At 37.4% G+C, this 16,720-nt stretch overlaps 1 protein-coding gene across 2 annotated transcripts in view; it reads left to right on the top strand.

Moving 5' to 3' along the window:
* The window catches only part of magi3a (membrane associated guanylate kinase, WW and PDZ domain containing 3a), a 167,689-nt gene that overhangs the window by 102,024 nt on the left and 48,945 nt on the right, over positions 1–16,720 (top strand). For both annotated transcript variants that reach the window (XM_079803371.1, XM_079803372.1), the window contains 2 exons: positions 446–565; positions 13,393–13,599. In XM_079803371.1, the coding sequence (XP_079659497.1) occupies positions 446–565; positions 13,393–13,599 (327 nt within the window). The remainder of the gene's footprint in view (positions 1–445; positions 566–13,392; positions 13,600–16,720) is intronic.

A 16,720-nucleotide genomic window follows, 5' to 3' on the forward strand; every position in this document is an offset into this window, starting at 1 on the left:
GTTGATTGTAATCCATTACATACATTTCTATCAAAGTTATCTGATATTATCAAGATGAATTTGAGTTAACTCTGACTTCTTGTCATATTTTATTACCATTTTCTAAACTATAGCGAATAAACGGTGCTAATGTGAGAATGTTGAATACATTTTGGTTTAACTATGTATGTATGTATGCATATATGTGTAGAAACGTGTATTTATATATAAATGTAATTTTATCATCTTAGTCTTAATTTTAATTTTTGCAAGTGTGAGTATGTACACAGATAAAAATCTATACATTAAAGTTTTTTTTACTAACTTTTTTCCGAGAAATGTTCTGTGGCACCTTCCTACTGAATAACAAAAAGTTTTTAAAAGTGCACATAATAGCTTTAGCACATTAAGCAAATAGAATTTTCTGTAATCATTTGTTACTCATCGTTCTGTGTGCCTTCGGCAGGTACCACGAGGCAGCCTCGCGAAGGGGAGGTTCCAGGAGTGGACTATAATTTCATCAGCGTGGGGGAGTTTCGTGTGCTGGAGGAGAGCGGGCTGCTACTGGAGAGTGGAACCTATGACGGTATGAAACAGTGTGTAGGAGCACTGAGAGTCAAGGGTCATTTCTTGTGGGCATGTTTTACAGATACTTGTTGAGAGCACAATCTAAACTAGATATATTTTCAGAAGGAACTACTAGGGTTTGCAAGATGCATGGCCCGAGAAAGGGTAATGCATTCTGCTACTAGCAGCATGCATCTTGTTTTCTATCAGCTGTGCATGAGAATAAACGCATAACACGAGTGTAAAGGATAGATAAGTAAATAAAAGACATATACAACCAATCACAGTTCATATGCTAGAGCTACAAAGCTGAACTTAATGTAAATTAGGGGTGACCTTAAAGTGTAAGACAGTGAAGTTCAAGTGTTGGATTCAGCAGTCCATTTCAGAAAGCCTAGTAGCAACCAACAGCTTAGAAACATTCCATAAAGGGATAGTTCACTCAATCATGAATATTCAGTTATCATTTACTCACCCTTATGGCCCTTAAAACTGTACGACTTGCTTTCTTCTGCGGAACACAAAAGAAGATATTCTGAGATTCTTAGATATTCTTTGCCCATACAATGAAACCCACTGATCATTGCTATATGGAGAAAAACCGAAAGGATCTTCTTTTGTGTTTTACTGAGGAAAGAAAGTCATGCAGGTTTGGACCGAAATTAGGGTAAATAAATCACAACAGAACATTTATTTTTGGGGGAACTATCCCTTTAAGGCAAGAAATTACATTCTTTCCAGCTGAATTAATTGCATATGAAAAAGGAGAAAGTGGAATTTCAATACAAGCTCTGTAACTAGGTCATCTTAGTTGATGTTGAACATTGGTTTCCTTCACTCTTGAAGTATTGCTTTCAAATTCTGTAGATTACCAAAGCAAAAATTAATGTGGGCTACAGTGAACAGTTGCAGCATCGGTTGCTGACTCACCATGTTTTCATGTTAGTTAAGGGAGACAAGTATGCTGAATGTTTGTATTGCATATCGTATACTACTTATTTTCTTTATACATCCTCTGCTGACATGAAATAGCTCAGAGCACAGGGAGCCTCAAAGCCATTGAGTTCCTAACTGAAACCCCCAAAATGCTTGGCAAGTCCCTAGCCTTTGTCCAGAGGTAGGTTTGGTTAATGATCCCCCGATGAGTCACTAAGTGCCCTGGTTTGATGGGAAGGTCTTGTTGTAGTTTCCAAGGTGTAGAAGTATATCTGTCCGACGTGGATGTCACAGTGGGGGACTTTTCCTGGGGCCTTTCCATCTACATGAAATATCTTGACTCTTGGGCTTTTAGCCTGAAAGATAATTTCACACTCACCAATTCTGGTTAGTGATTTCTTGTCTTCCCATGACATCTGGCAAGAAAGCCGGTACATGCTGCTCTAGGATTTGATTCCTGAAACCAGCATGATTTATTGAGCCTATAAATGTATTTAGAATAGTGGACTTGTTTAGTTTTCTTCAGAATGCCCTTCCCATGTAATGGGGAGCAATTTATTGATTTGTTCAGCTTATTATATTTGGAAAATAATTTAATTGCAGTATATATTTAATTAAATATACACTACTGCATTAAAGTTTGGGGTCAGTAATATTATTTTTTATTAAATTAATACTGATTAAATTGATCAAAAGTGACAGTAAAGATATTTTAAAAGATTATAATTTTATATTACAATATTCTAAGCTATTTCTCTTTGGGGTCTTAGACTGAGTAAACACCTCTTAGACTGAGTAACTTGACTTTGGTTCCCATAAACATGTTTCTTGAACAAATACAATACAATCTTATTTGTGATGATCTTAAGTGAAAACACATTTTTATGGACCCATCCTGTCCTCTGTTATCATTAACTGTTGGTTTAGATGAGCAGACAAGATTGTGTTCATCTCCTTTACAAACAGGGAAAAACACTCTATCCTGCTTACACTGAGTGCGTGAAATGATAAGACAGTGTTCAAGCTTTTTAGATGCCCTTTTGGAATTTTCCAATGCCATTCACCATTCACAAGTTTTGTGCACTGGTATAAATTCAGGGCTATGCTCAAGAGCAAACTCTAAGCTAGAGATAATGTTGTCTGTATGCAATAGAGAGAGCAATTTTTATGTGTTCTCCAGAGTTGAGTTTTGCTGTTTTCAGGCTAAGGAAATAATTGACCCGTTTTTCAACATGCCCGGAGCATGATGTAATCAATGGTAACTGGTTATGCCCAAGTTTTATGGCACAAACTCTCAGTGTCCTGTTCAAATGTTACACTGGGTCATGTCGTCTTACAACAGCGATTAAAAATAATGAGAACTTGCATTTCAATCCCTTGAGGGAAATCTCCTGCAAGTTCCCTTGCTTTTCTAATCGTTGTTTCAATGTCAAATATTGAAGGACGGCCACCTTAGAGTGACGCAGATAGATAATGTTTATAAACCAGACCACGTCCACCCACAATTCCATGAGAAGTGAGCAATGACGACAGTTGCGGCAATCATACCCTCTCTCCATTTCTCTCTGTCATGTGCCAAGAAGGATCATCTGGATCAGTGGTTTTCAACCTTTTTGACTCTAATGCCCCATCCACATGAAGCCAGAGCTTTCTTTATCCGATCTTTTTTTTTTCCTCGTTTCAAGAAATATCTGCGTACACACGAGAGCAATGAAAACAACTCAAAACAATGTAGTATACTAATGCCAGGCCAGTATGTGGCGCTGTAACTCTGCCACAGAGATGCACTAAAACAGAGAAGAAGAGTTGTGGCTAGAAGGGGTACAGCAATGGTAGGAAATGAGGCAAAATCTCACAATAAAATAACAATAATTAAATGTACTACTTACCAGATGTGTTTTATTAACGCCTACACCCTAAACCTACCTTAACAATAATGCAAATACATTAATTATTGACGCAATATTGATTTGCGCATGCCCAGTGCCCATTGTTGTATCCCTTTCTAGTCTTTCTGTGTGATGACATCACTGTTTCACAAAATATTCGGATTGGCTGTACACACAAAAACGCAAGGGTGTTGTTTTCAGATTTATCCACTCTGGGACCTGGTTTAAAAAAATATCAGTTTCATGCTCCCAAAACGCCGGATCTGTGTGGACGAAATGTTTTTATCATTGTCCACAACAATATAAGGCCCCATGACTTTTCCAGTTGATCTTGATTTACAGTCAAACCAAAACATTTTCAGACACCTTCAACATTTTCTCACAGTTTTTTCGCTATAGTTTAGAAAATGGTGATAAAATATGACATACTCAGTTAAACTGTGTCAGAACAAATTCATCTTGATAATGTCAGATAACTTTGATAGAAAGGTATGTAATGGATTACAATCAACCAATCAGCTGTCAGCTGTTAAATTTAAGTACACAATTAGATAATACCAATTGAGGCCAACCAGCAACCAAGCAATGCTTCATTTTGGTCAGTCTGTGGTTCAGTTAGGTTGCATTAGCAATGAAAGAAAAAACACTTAAGAAAAACATCGTCAGGTCAAAGTGTCTGAATAATTTTGGTCCCAATTTTGATCAATTTTACTGGTAGTCCACTGTATGAAGAAGTTTGGGTATAATATATCACAGTTTACTTTATTTTGCTATTCTCACTATAGAATATAGTATAGTATAGAACTATAATATAGAACTATAGTGTCCTGCACCCACTAGTAAAAAAAATATATCTGGTGTCTAAATAATTTTTGGTTTGACTGTTCTTAACGATTAAAAAAAAAAATCCTCACAATTTCAGCCCAATAAAGACATTTGGAACCCTAGTTCTTCAAAGAAAAAGAAAAAAAGACAGTTGTTGAAGGGGTCCGTTTTTAATGATTTTTTTTATTCAGCAAGGACACATTAAATTAATTAAAAGTGGCATTGTGAAATTGAATGTTGAACGCTTACTAAAGCATCAAGCTTTGTAAAATGTGTGGGTCCTTGGCATCGAAAAGTTTGAAAAAACCCTGCCTTAGTCACATAGATCAGTTATAGTCAAAGGAAATATGCTATTTAGATGCACACATGCACAGATGCTCATGTGCAATATAATTATCTGACTAAACTGCATGTTTTTTTAGTGCAATGATTTTCAAATTGCACTGCAACTTGTCCTGAGTGGGTAAAGGTTATAGATGAGTCAACTCACATTTCATTTCGTTTTAAGGGTGTGAGACTGTAAGTGCTTGTGTGGGTGAGTGTGTGTTTGTGTGAGAGTAAACCTCATTCAGGGATAATTTCCCTGGTTTCAGGTCTGCATTTGTTGTGCTCGTTGATCGTCACGTGTGAATTATCGTCCCTCATCAGTTCATCGGGGATGTGGGAGCAGGCATGATGTTATTTATTTGACACAAAACACTCAAATGTTAAATAGCTACCTGCTATCAGCATGTCTATCTTTCCTCCTCTGCCATTCAGTGCGCAGTGGTGAAAGGAAGATGGTTTCAAATCATCACCATTCCTCTGACAGCGCCCAGCCATCTCCCACAGATTAATGCTAACAAATATCATCACAGACCCCAGTGGACGACCCTTCCCTCCTCCTTGCTGTGTTTGCCCGTTAATCAAGGATGACGCAGTGCGCTGTTTATAAGCGATCCATCATGCTGTGGCCGCTGTTTGACAGGCGACCCTAGAGGCTGTGACATGGCATGATTATGGCCATGATTTGATCACACGTTTCTATTGTGCCGCATACTCGGGTATAATCAAGACATTTTCTGAATAACATGCCGTACAGTCATGAATTAGGGATAATTGAAGGGCAGAGGTGTAAAAAGTACCTGAAAACCATACTTGAGTAAAAGTACAGATACCTTACAGCGGAAATGACTCCGTTACAAGTCACCAATTCCAATACGACTTGAGTAAACGTCATACCCCAGGTTTCACAGACCCAGGCTAAAATGCATGCTTGAGCTTTTTTAGTTACTTGCACTGACATATCAATTCAATTCAATTCAAATTTATTTGTATAGCGCTTTTCACAATACACATTGTTTCAAAGCAGCTTCACAGAAAGTGCATTTCATAAATGTACATTGAATAATGTTAGAAAGAGAATGTTAAAGAAAAATGTTAGGATAAGTTAATCAATCATGTATTATTTTAGGCCATAACAACGCTGGCGTTGAGTCGTCTCTTCACAGGCGCCGAGTCGTCTCTTCACAGGCGTCGAGTCGTCTCATCACAGGGGCATCTGAAGTCTCCATGAGAGGCTGGATACAAACTGGAGCTGATGAACTAGTTACCTCGGGACTAGTGTCCCGAGATAACAACAGAAAAGCAGATGGGAAATAATTAGCATAGCTGCTGTTCAGAATATTAATACTGTTGGTGCGATTTAACTGTAGTATAAAACGTATTTATAATGTGAATGCTTGGCTAAAGAGATGCGTCTTTAATCTAGTTTTAAACTGGGACAGCGAGTCTGAACCTCGAACAATATCAGGAAGACTATTCCAGAGTTTAGGAGCTAAATGTGAAAATGCCCTCCCTCCTTTAGTGGACTTAGATATCCTAGGAATGACCAGAAGCCTCGAGTTTAGTGATCTTAAAGAGCGCGATGGATTGTAGGGCGATTAAAAGATCCGTTAAATACACTGGAGCTAAACCATTTAGGGCTTTATAGGTCAGTAGCAATACTTTGTAATTGATACGGAACTTAATAGGTAACCAGTGTAGAGATGAAAAAATTGGTGTTATATGATCATATTTTCTTGACCTAGTAAGAACTGTAGCAGCTGCGTTTTGGACTAACTGTAGCTTGTTTATTGATGATGCAGGACAACCAGCTAATAAAGCATTACAGTAATCTAGTCTCGAGGTCATGAATGCATGAACTAACTTTTCTGCATCTGAGATAGATAGCATGTTACGTAGCTTAGCAATGTTTCTAAGGTGGAAAAATGCCGTTCTTGTAACATATGAAATATGATTTTCGAAAGACAAGTTGCGGTCTAATATAACACCCAGGTCTTTTACTGTAGTGGATAAAGCGACAGGACATCCTTCCAAGTTAAAGTAGTATTGTGAGAGGTTTTGTGGGCAGTTTTTTGGACCAATAAGTAATACCTCCGTTTTATCTGAATTCAATAGCAGAAAATTACACGTCATCCAGTGTTTAATATCATCAACACACGCTGTCAGTTTAGATAATTTAGCGTTTTCATCTGATCGTGATGAAATATATAATTGAGTGTCATCAGCATAACAGTGGAAATTAATTCCATGTTTTCTTATAATATTACCAAGTGGCAGCATATATATAGAGAATAGCAGAGGGCCTAGCACGGATCCTTGCGGCACCCCATAGTCTACTGATGTTATCTTTGATTTTTCCCCATTTAGACAGACAAAATGGTAGCGGTCTGATAAATACGATCTAAACCAGTTTAATGCCTGTCCCTGAACACCAGTGTAATTTTGAAGTCGATCTAATAGTATTGTATGATCTATAGTATCGAACGCAGCACTAAGATCGAGTAGAACTAGTATTGAGATACAGCCTTGGTCAGAAGCTAGAACTAAATCATTTGTGATTTTAACGAGCGCGGTTTCTGTGCTGTGATGCGGCCTGAATCCTGATTGAAATTTTTCATAGATATAATTTTCTTGCAAGAAAGAGCACAATTGAGTGGACACAACTTTTTCTAGTATTTTAGACATGAATGGAAGATTTGAAATTGGTCTGTAATTTGCTAGGTTATTATGATCTAATTGTGGCTTCTTAATGAGAGGTTATCTTAAAATATCTTAAAATATGTCAGTGCCATTGTTTTGTCTCAAGATGCACTCCAGTAATGTTTTTTTTTTTCCTGGCACATCTATAAAAGCTACTTAAATGTCCTAACTGAACTAAGGCCTAGTCCTGGCTTAATCTGAGCCCTGTCTGTGAAACCGGGCCTTAGAGTTTCTGATTTTAACAGTACTTAAAGGGTTAGTTCACCCAAAAATGAAAATTCTGTCATTAATTACTCACCCTCACGTCGTTCGAGACCCGTAAGACCTCCGTTCATATTCGGAACACAAATGAAGATATTTTTGTTGAAAGCTGATGGCTGAGAAAGGCCTCCATTGGCATTCAGTACACTTATACTCCCAAGACGGATAAAAGGCACTCAAAACATCGTTACAAAGTCCATCTCACCACAGTGACTCTACAATAATCTTACGATGCGACGACAATAGTTTTTGTGCGCAAAAAAAATCAAAATAACACCTTTTTCCAACTTGTTACTGCCTTCCGTGTGTGCCTCCACGACGCATGCGCGAGAATATGACGCAGATCCGGCGTTCGGACAGATGACCCAGAAGTGATTTGTTTACAAGCAGAGGAAGACGCGCGTATCTCAGCTGTTGGATTCTACATTGATCGTGCTTTAGGTCTCGGCGTAGTGCTCAAAATGGGGTTAGAGTGTGCATTTCATGGAATCCCGAGCCCCGGCGCTACGTCATATTCTCGCGCATGCGTCGTGGAGGCACACGCGGAAGGCAATAACAAGCTGGATAAAGGTGTTATTTTGATTTTTTTTTTGCGCACAAAAACTGTTGTCGTCGCATCGTAAGATTATTGTAGAGTCACTGTGGTGAGATGGACTTTGTAATGACATTTTAAGTGCCTTTTATCGGTCTTGGGAGTATAAGTGTACTGAATGCCAATGGAGGCCTAACTGAAGCCTTTCTCAGCCATCAGCTTTCAACAAAAATATCTTCATTTGTGTTCCGAATATGAACGGAGGTCTTACGGGTCTCGAACGACATAAGGGTGAGTAATTAATGACAGAATTTTCATTTTTGGGTGAACTAACCCTTTAAGTATTTGACTCATACTGAATGTAAGCTCAAAGATGCTAGTCTCACACCTAAGAGACATGCCAGTGAAAAACAAGAAACAGTTGATTTGAGAGGAGAGCAATCACATGTTTATTTTTTAAAATCGAAATAAAAACTGAACATCTCCTTATTGCAATAAATCAAGGTCGACAAAACAGCTTCTTAAACGTCTAAAAACACTCAAGTCTCAAGGCTTGCAGTCTCCACTCTAATTCATCCCAAAGGTGTTCTATCGGGTTGAGGTCAGGACTCTGTGCAGGCCACTCAAGTTCCTCCAAACCAAACTTGCTCATTGGTGATTGGTCACTCCAGAGAACACGTCTCCACTGCTCTAGAGTCCAATAGCTTTGCATTGCACTTGGTGATGTAAGGCTTGGATGCAGCTGCTCGACTGTGGAAACCCATTCCATGAAGCTCTCTACACACTGTTCTTGAGCTAATCTGAAGACAACACGATGTTTGGAGGTCTGTAGCTATTGACTCTGCAGAAAGTTGGCGACATCATTTTTACAGGGCTACCACTTCGTGGCTGAGTTTCTATTGTTTTACTCAGTAAAACTACAAAGTGGACAAAAAGATATTTTAAGTACAGTAACTAATTACATTTACTTACCTTACACCACTGTTGCAGGGCGAGAATGTCAAAGCAAGGTTATTCAGCTCTTAATGACTGAAAATGAAATGCAATTTCATTGCTAAATAAAGATGTTTACACTTTTTAAATCAAATAAATTTAATACAATCCAATAATTAGCTTTTAAATATATTAAACAAACAAAATATGTCAGAGCACCCACGCAAAACACACAATATTCTCCATTAATTTTATCCACTCAAAAAAATCAATTGAGAGTTGGGAACCTCTCTGATTGGTGGATCTCTCATCGGGTCCCAGCGAGTCACAATACACTCAATTCTACCATTATATTTAGCATTACAACACAACAACCTGACACATTATGCATTTTTTGCATTATGATGAATTGCATTTGAGTAATTTACTCCAAAAGCATCAGGTATATCAGCAAGAGAGCAACTTGCGACAACACACAAAAATGATAAAACTGCAGTGGTAGTCTCTGCCTACAGTACTGACTGTGTAACTTGATACTCATCCCATGGAGTACTGGGATATCACCATAGACTTGAGGGTGTCTACAGCTCATGATATGTTGGATAATATATCCTTTTATTTCTACTTACCACTACATAGCTGTGTTCTTTAAAGCCCTTACTTTGAACTTTGCCATTTGCATACTTCAGTTATTCCAGTCACGCAGGCTTCTATGCATTTATGAAATCTGGAGAGGACACTCAGCAGAACTGTTTTGAGTAAGCAGGTTTATTTCATGCATGGCCTACCGCCTGTTGATGGAGATGATAACGGCTGTTGACCGTGCACACTTCTGTTAAAGCACTGTCCATCTGCTGTGCAGCCACGTGAAGTCCACGCCAAGTAAAGATCGGAGGAAAATGATGATGTTGCAGTGATAACATGTTTCCATTAGATACAGTGGGCCCCAGAAGTCTGAGGCTATATTGAAGAAGTGGGATTCGAAAGCTAATTTAAAATTGAAAGAAATAGGAAGCTTTATTATTTTGAATATATTTGAATATATTTATAAACAAGGCTGCATTTATTTGATCAAAATACAGTAAAAATTGTTATTGATGTATACAAATATAAAGCCAAAATGGAAATACCATGTGTGACAAACTAAGTACACCACCTCCTTCCATAGGAATTAAGAGGGTAAGTAGCAGTCAGGTGCTGCTAATCAAATGCCTTTGATTAATTGATCATATGCACGCGTGACCAACTTTATAAAAGCAGAAGTTCTGGCAGTTTGCTGGTCTAGATCATTTAGGTGTGTGTTAACACAATGCCAAGGAGGAAAGACATCACCAATGATCTTAGAGAAGCAATTTTTGCTGGCCATCCATCTAGAAAGCGTTGCAAGGCCATTTCAAAACAATTTGTCCATCATTTTACATCGAGGAAGATTATTCACAAGTGGAAAACCTTCAAGACAGTTGCCAATCTTCCCAGGAGTGGACGTCCCAGAAAATTCACCCCAAGATCAGACTGTGCACTGCTCAGAGAAACTGCAAAAAACTCAAGAGCTATTCAGACTCTACAGGCCTCAGTTGGCATGTTAAAGTTCATGACAAAACAATTAGAAAAAGACTGAACAAGTATGGCCTGTTTTGAAGGGTGTCCAGGAGAAAGTTTCTTCTCTCTAAAAAAGAACATGGCAGCATGGCTTAGGTTTGCAAAGTTGCATCTGAACAAACCATAAGACTTCTAGAACAATGTCCTTTGAACAGACTAGACCACATTTGGTGAAAACCAAACACAGCATATCAACACAAACAACTCATACCAACAGTGAAGCACAGTGGTGGAGGGGCGATCATTTGGGCTTGCTTTGCTGCCACAGGACCTGGGCACCTTGCAGTCTTCGAGTCGACCATGAACTCCTCTGTATACCAAAGTAGTCAAATGTGAGGCCATCTGTCAGACAGCTAAAGCTTGGCCGAAATTGGGTCATGCAACAGGACAATGATCCCAATCACACCCGCAAGTCTACAACAAAGTGGCTAAAAAAGATGGCCCAGTCAAAGTCCAGACCTCAACCCGATTGAAATGCTGTGGCGGGACCTTGAAGGAGCTGTGTATAATCAGATGCCCACAAACCTCAATGAACTGAAGTACCATTGTAAAGAACAGTGGGCCAAAATTCCTTCACAACAATGTCAGAGACTGATAAAGTCATATAGAAAACGATTACTTCAAGTTATTGCTGCTAAAGGTGGTTCTACAAGCAATTGAATCATAGGGTGTTGGTGTACTTCACATGGCTTCTTGATTTTGGCTTTATTTTTGTTCAAAAATAATGACACTGTGTAATGTGTTGTGTTGTTGTTCATCTGAGGTTGTATTTACCTAAATTTAAGACCTGCTAACGACCAGAGGATTTTTTTGTGCCCTGATACATAAAACCATAGAATTCAAATGTGTGTATTTTCTTTTTCACTTGACTCTATATTATTTATGTTTTGTATTTTAATATATTTTAAAATGTGATTTGGGGAAAAAGTTCAATACAACAGCATGTGAAATGGAAATCTTTTGTAACATTACCTTTGTCGCTTTTGATCAATTTGATGTATAAATGCATTTCTTTTAAAACGAGACAAACGTTTGAACGTGTGTGCGCGCGCATTATTAATATTATTAATTATATTTTTTAATAATTATTAATAATAATTGATCAAAGGATGCTTCATTTAAAATAAAAGCATCTTAATTTTTGGACTTTTGGGCCCCACTGTATTCTTCAAATGCATTTAATGTGAAGTCTATCATTCCCTTATCATCACTTTACAGTTAAGGCTGTAATTAATAGGTCTGCATAGACAAATCCGCTGTTAGGCATTCTCTCTAACATCAACAAACACAGCTGCAAGTAAATTATTAGCAAAATAAAGATGTAATAAGTTGAAACGAACACAAATGAATGAAGGTGAACTCTGTGTGGTGAGATTTTTAAACCCATATTTATTTTTTGTGCTCCACATCAAGTGAAGACTAATGATGCAACTTGTCAAATGATAGTGTAAATGAAGTCTGCGCTTAAGGTTTGTGAAGAGGTGTCATTTTATTATTTCAAAGGAAAAAACGCCTGTCACGGTTCTCATTTGCTATCTTTCAAGCAATAAAAGGGATCTGTACTAGGTTTAAAGCAATAACTCTCTTCAATTCAATGTCCTAAACGTTTATGATGTGACAGCACTTGTAAGATGGAGTAGATTGTGATGGCTTACTTCTCAGGTCTTTTTCAATTCTTAAGGGTGAAAAATGAATCAATATGTTTTTTTATCATCCTGTCCTTCCTTCTTGTTTTATCAAGTAGTCGATGCTTTTGTGAATAGTCGAGAAAGTAGGTCAGCATGAAGTGCTACATAGTTTCCCATACGTTGTACTGAGACCATTCTCACCCCAGGAAGTTTATCCAGATGACACAGGACAGTAAAGCTTCTAAGATAGACCTCCTGCCTCTCTGGGAAGTAGAAGAAGCCACACAGTCTTAATCTCGAGTGGAGGACTGTTGCCAATAAATAACAACAAAGTGCCAGAGTGCTGCGTCGTGGTCCAGAGGAGCGCTGCAGGGAGCCGAACAAACAAGACTTACAGCTTTACTGAAGAGCGTCAGGCTGCAGGATATATATAGCGGGTTCAATGTTGTTACAGTTCAGAGACCAGCCATGCCTTGAAGACGCAACGCTTTAGAAGCACCCTTCAATCCGAATGGGGTTTGATCAGCTTGGTTTTTACTCCTTCAGATGAAATATGTTGGGGAAAAAGATGGCAGAACTTAATCAAGCCATAACCAAGCACAGACGTTCTCAAACAGGGAGCCAGAGCCCACTAGAGGGCCTCAGCAAACTTCCCAATATATCTTAAAATGACTTGCATTTAGTCATATTAACATAATCTTAATTAAAATGCAAAACCCCACTAAAAATAAAGATGTACAACATTAAACTGACATCATGTGTTAGAGTTTATTTGTTTTTATTACAACAGAGATACCAGAAGTAACTATCAGGACAGCCTTCAAATATTGTTCAAATAAAAAGGTTAAGAACCGCTGCAGGTAGTGCACATGTTCTGACAGGTTGAGGCGTGGTGACTGTGCGGGTGGTGAGAGGTTCAATCTGACATTAATTATTTACAGAACTTGTTCACCTGTTTTCTTCCCATAATTATGTGTCATCTCGCATCCAATATCATTATAAAATAAAAGTGACTAAAAATAAAACCATATTTTTGTTGTTAAAATACATTCAAATTTTATATGCAGAGTAATATTTATTTTTTAAACTAAAAAAACTAAACTTGAAATTTTCTGTTTAAAAAAAAAAAAACGCAGCTCTAGTTACTGTTTTAGTAGTTGCAAAATCAGTGCAGAATGTGAAAAAAAATTCTTTGTCTTTTATCTTTGTTCCTTTTCAGGTAATTACTATGGCACCCCAAAACCGCCTGCAGAGCCCAGCCCAGTTCAGCCTGACCTGGTAGACCAGGTTCTGTTTGATGAGGAGTTTGACGCCGAGGTTCAGCGCAAACGCACCACGTCTGTCAGCAAAATGGATAGGAAGGACAGCGCAGCTCCTGAGGAAGAGGAGGAGGATGAGAGACCACCCATTGTCAATGGGCTTACAGGTGAGATTGGGAATGTGTGTGTTCAACAAGATTGAGTGAGTTAATATAGGTTCTGAAAATGTATGGCCGTGCAGAATTGTAATGTACTGCATATTTGTCCTAGTTTACATTATATGGAAGAGAATTAAAAAATCAATACTGTACAAATGCAACTCAGCAGAGTTGAATGATTGGAGATAAATTTGCAAAGACACTGTCAGTAAGTGATTTTATCACAACATGTATAGTGTTGGGGAGTATTTTGTTTGTTTTGTTTTTTTAAACCCGCGCTACTAAATATGCTACATTTTGTTTAATTGTGTGATACAAGCTAGCTCAACAACTTAGCATTTCCATTACCAAGCTAATATTTCCAAAGGTTAGCAGTGTAGCGCAACAAAAAAAGTGCTAAACGTTTCTGTTCTGTATTGAACAGCCAAATGCGCTAAGACACTAATCTGACGCAACTATATTTCTGAACTGTTTATTCTCTCAAATTAAGTGTTGGACAGACTGATTCACTGTAGAGAATTGCCTCAGTTGGAAAGTTCAAAAAATTATTTACAGATTCAAGAGCAAATGATAGTTTTTAAATAAATAAATAAATAAAATGTGTATATAGTCGATATACTTTATTTATATCTATATAATATGATTTTCTATAGTTTTATAAGTGTAGCTAACTACTTTTCCAAAAGGGTAGCTTCTGTGTAGTATAACTACTTAAAATTATGACTAGCTTATAGTTTGACACGTTAGTTTCGAAGTAACTTCCCCAACACTGGACATGTAATGTTTAAGCATTAATGTATGGTTTATATTTTCAAAGCCGTGTGATTCGCTGTGTTGGCAGCTTGTCTGCTAGGCTTTCATTGTAAGTGTATAACTGTAAATGTGTTTTACTTCATTTTTGCTAGCTGAACGACTTTACTTTCTGAGGTAATCGACAGGAGGACACATGCTGTCTATAGAGCTTAAGTTGTTATGGGCAGATTCGATTGTGTTCCCTGTGAGAGTAATATGAAGAGCTTTACAGAGGGGTCCTTGGATGTGCAGTCAGTTGTAAAGAATAGAGATCTGTGGTACTGAGGGAGGGTGCGATACACTCTAAAAAATGACACAAAGCAGTCACTGGGATGGTACCCTTTAAAAAGTTTCTAATATGTACTATTTAGATACTAATATGTACACTTTAGGTACTTATATGCACCCACCAAGGGTAAATAAGGTACAAAGGTGTACCTTTTTAAAAAGTATTTTTTTCAGAGGGTGTAGTGTATTGTTTTCCACACATGCTACTTCCAGTCATTCAGGAAGTCGGTTATCCTCTGTTGATCATGTCCTTAATAAGCTATCATGTAATTATATTATTATGCAAAAAGTCCACAAAAAGGAGGAAAAATAATGGTGGTAGTAATTTAAGTAATTGTCATTGGTGATATTATAAGGAAGGTGATGTTAGATAATTGCACAGTCTCTGTTCACTTTAAAAATTAGAACTCAAATTTACTTTACCTTGAATGAGATTGAATCATTCATTCAGAGTCTTTGGTTATCTTTGATTCAAAGTTATGAACATAACTTCAGGTTTAGTACAGTGTATTCAGTGTTTAGGCCAACTTTTATTCTTTATTCAAGCATAGCAGTGGTGGTGTCTTCTGATTTTGAAGAAATTACGCTTATGAACTGATTCTATTAAATGAATTGGTTAAAAAGATTCACAAAATTCAAGCTCAAGGACTTCAGCTATTTGAATCGGACTCCAAATGAATTGTTCAGAGGGTTTATTGAGTTTATAACTGATTACCTCACTGAATCGGAGTCATTCTTCGGTTAGCTTTGATTCAGACTTGTGAACAGAGAGCCGTTACTGTGATATGTATGTGCTTTAAATGTATAGGCCTATATTTTTAAATATTTAATCTTATTTTATCACATTTATGTTTTATTTTTATGTTACCTTGGAATCAAACCTGTTACCTTGTTACTAGAGCCATGCTTTCTTTGAGCTGGGTCAATTTCTTAGACCATGATTAAATTTTTTTGTAAAGCGCTTTTCACAATACATATCATTTGCATGTTTCTACATTACAGTTAAGTAACATTACAGTTGTCCAAGTAATGGCCATATGTCAGAAATGTACTAAGATAATACAAATCATGCAGTAAGCTAACATCATGTATACATTTAGGCAGAAACAATGATCTCATTAAAGCAGTTATTACAAGTTGTTTTCATAATGATTACAATATATAGAAAATTTGGCAGTTGTGCATGTTGATTCAGAGTTGGCATCATCTGAAGTTCTAGCAGGGGTTGGCGTCATCTCTTCACAGGTGTTGGGTCATCTGAAATCTTCATAAGAGGCTGGATCCAAACTAGAGCTGGAGTAATCTCTAGTTACCTAGAGACAAAAAAGCAAATGGAAAATAATTAGTGTAGCTGCTGTTCATAACATTTCAAGCAAAAGATAATCATGTGCGTTTCATCTGATATAACTGGAGTACAATGGAGATTTATCATGTGAATGCTTGGTTAAAGATATGTCTTTAATCTAGATTTAAAGGCACAATATATAAGATTTTTGCATTAAAATATCCAAAAATCACTAGCACTGACAGTGCTATATATTTTGTTCACTTCTGTACTTGCGTTATCCCAAATTTTTCCAACAACGTTTAAATCCAGATAAACTTATAATTTCAGTGTAATGTCATTGCGTTGCCTTTCAATGGCTTCATGTCCTCTTTTTATCCTCGTTTTCCCTTTAAAAACCACGGCAACACAGTGAGTCTAAAAAAAAAATGTGGAAGTAGCATTAGCACCTAGCATGCCACTCTGTTGCTTTTTGCACACTCCTCATGGACCACAATTATTCGTTATGGTTTGCAGCAGGTTCTGTCACAAAAGATAACTCCAAGAAACGTACATTTACCGGTGAATCAAATGACCCAAGAAGAGTTTTGGACAAGAGGAGAAATAAAACGAGGATCAATACCAGTGTGGGATTCCCTAGCTCTGTTTAACAAGTCTGTTGAACAAGTTTATGGCAGTGTAATTAAATACACTATGTTTACATAAATAGCAAGTGAGCCTTAAAACTGTGAGACATGTATAAGTAGTAATTTAGCATTAAACATT

This window comes from Gobio gobio (genome assembly GCF_949357685.1).
Source record: "Gobio gobio genome assembly, chromosome: 21".
In the NCBI taxonomy this organism is placed as follows: domain Eukaryota; kingdom Metazoa; phylum Chordata; class Actinopteri; order Cypriniformes; family Gobionidae; genus Gobio; species Gobio gobio.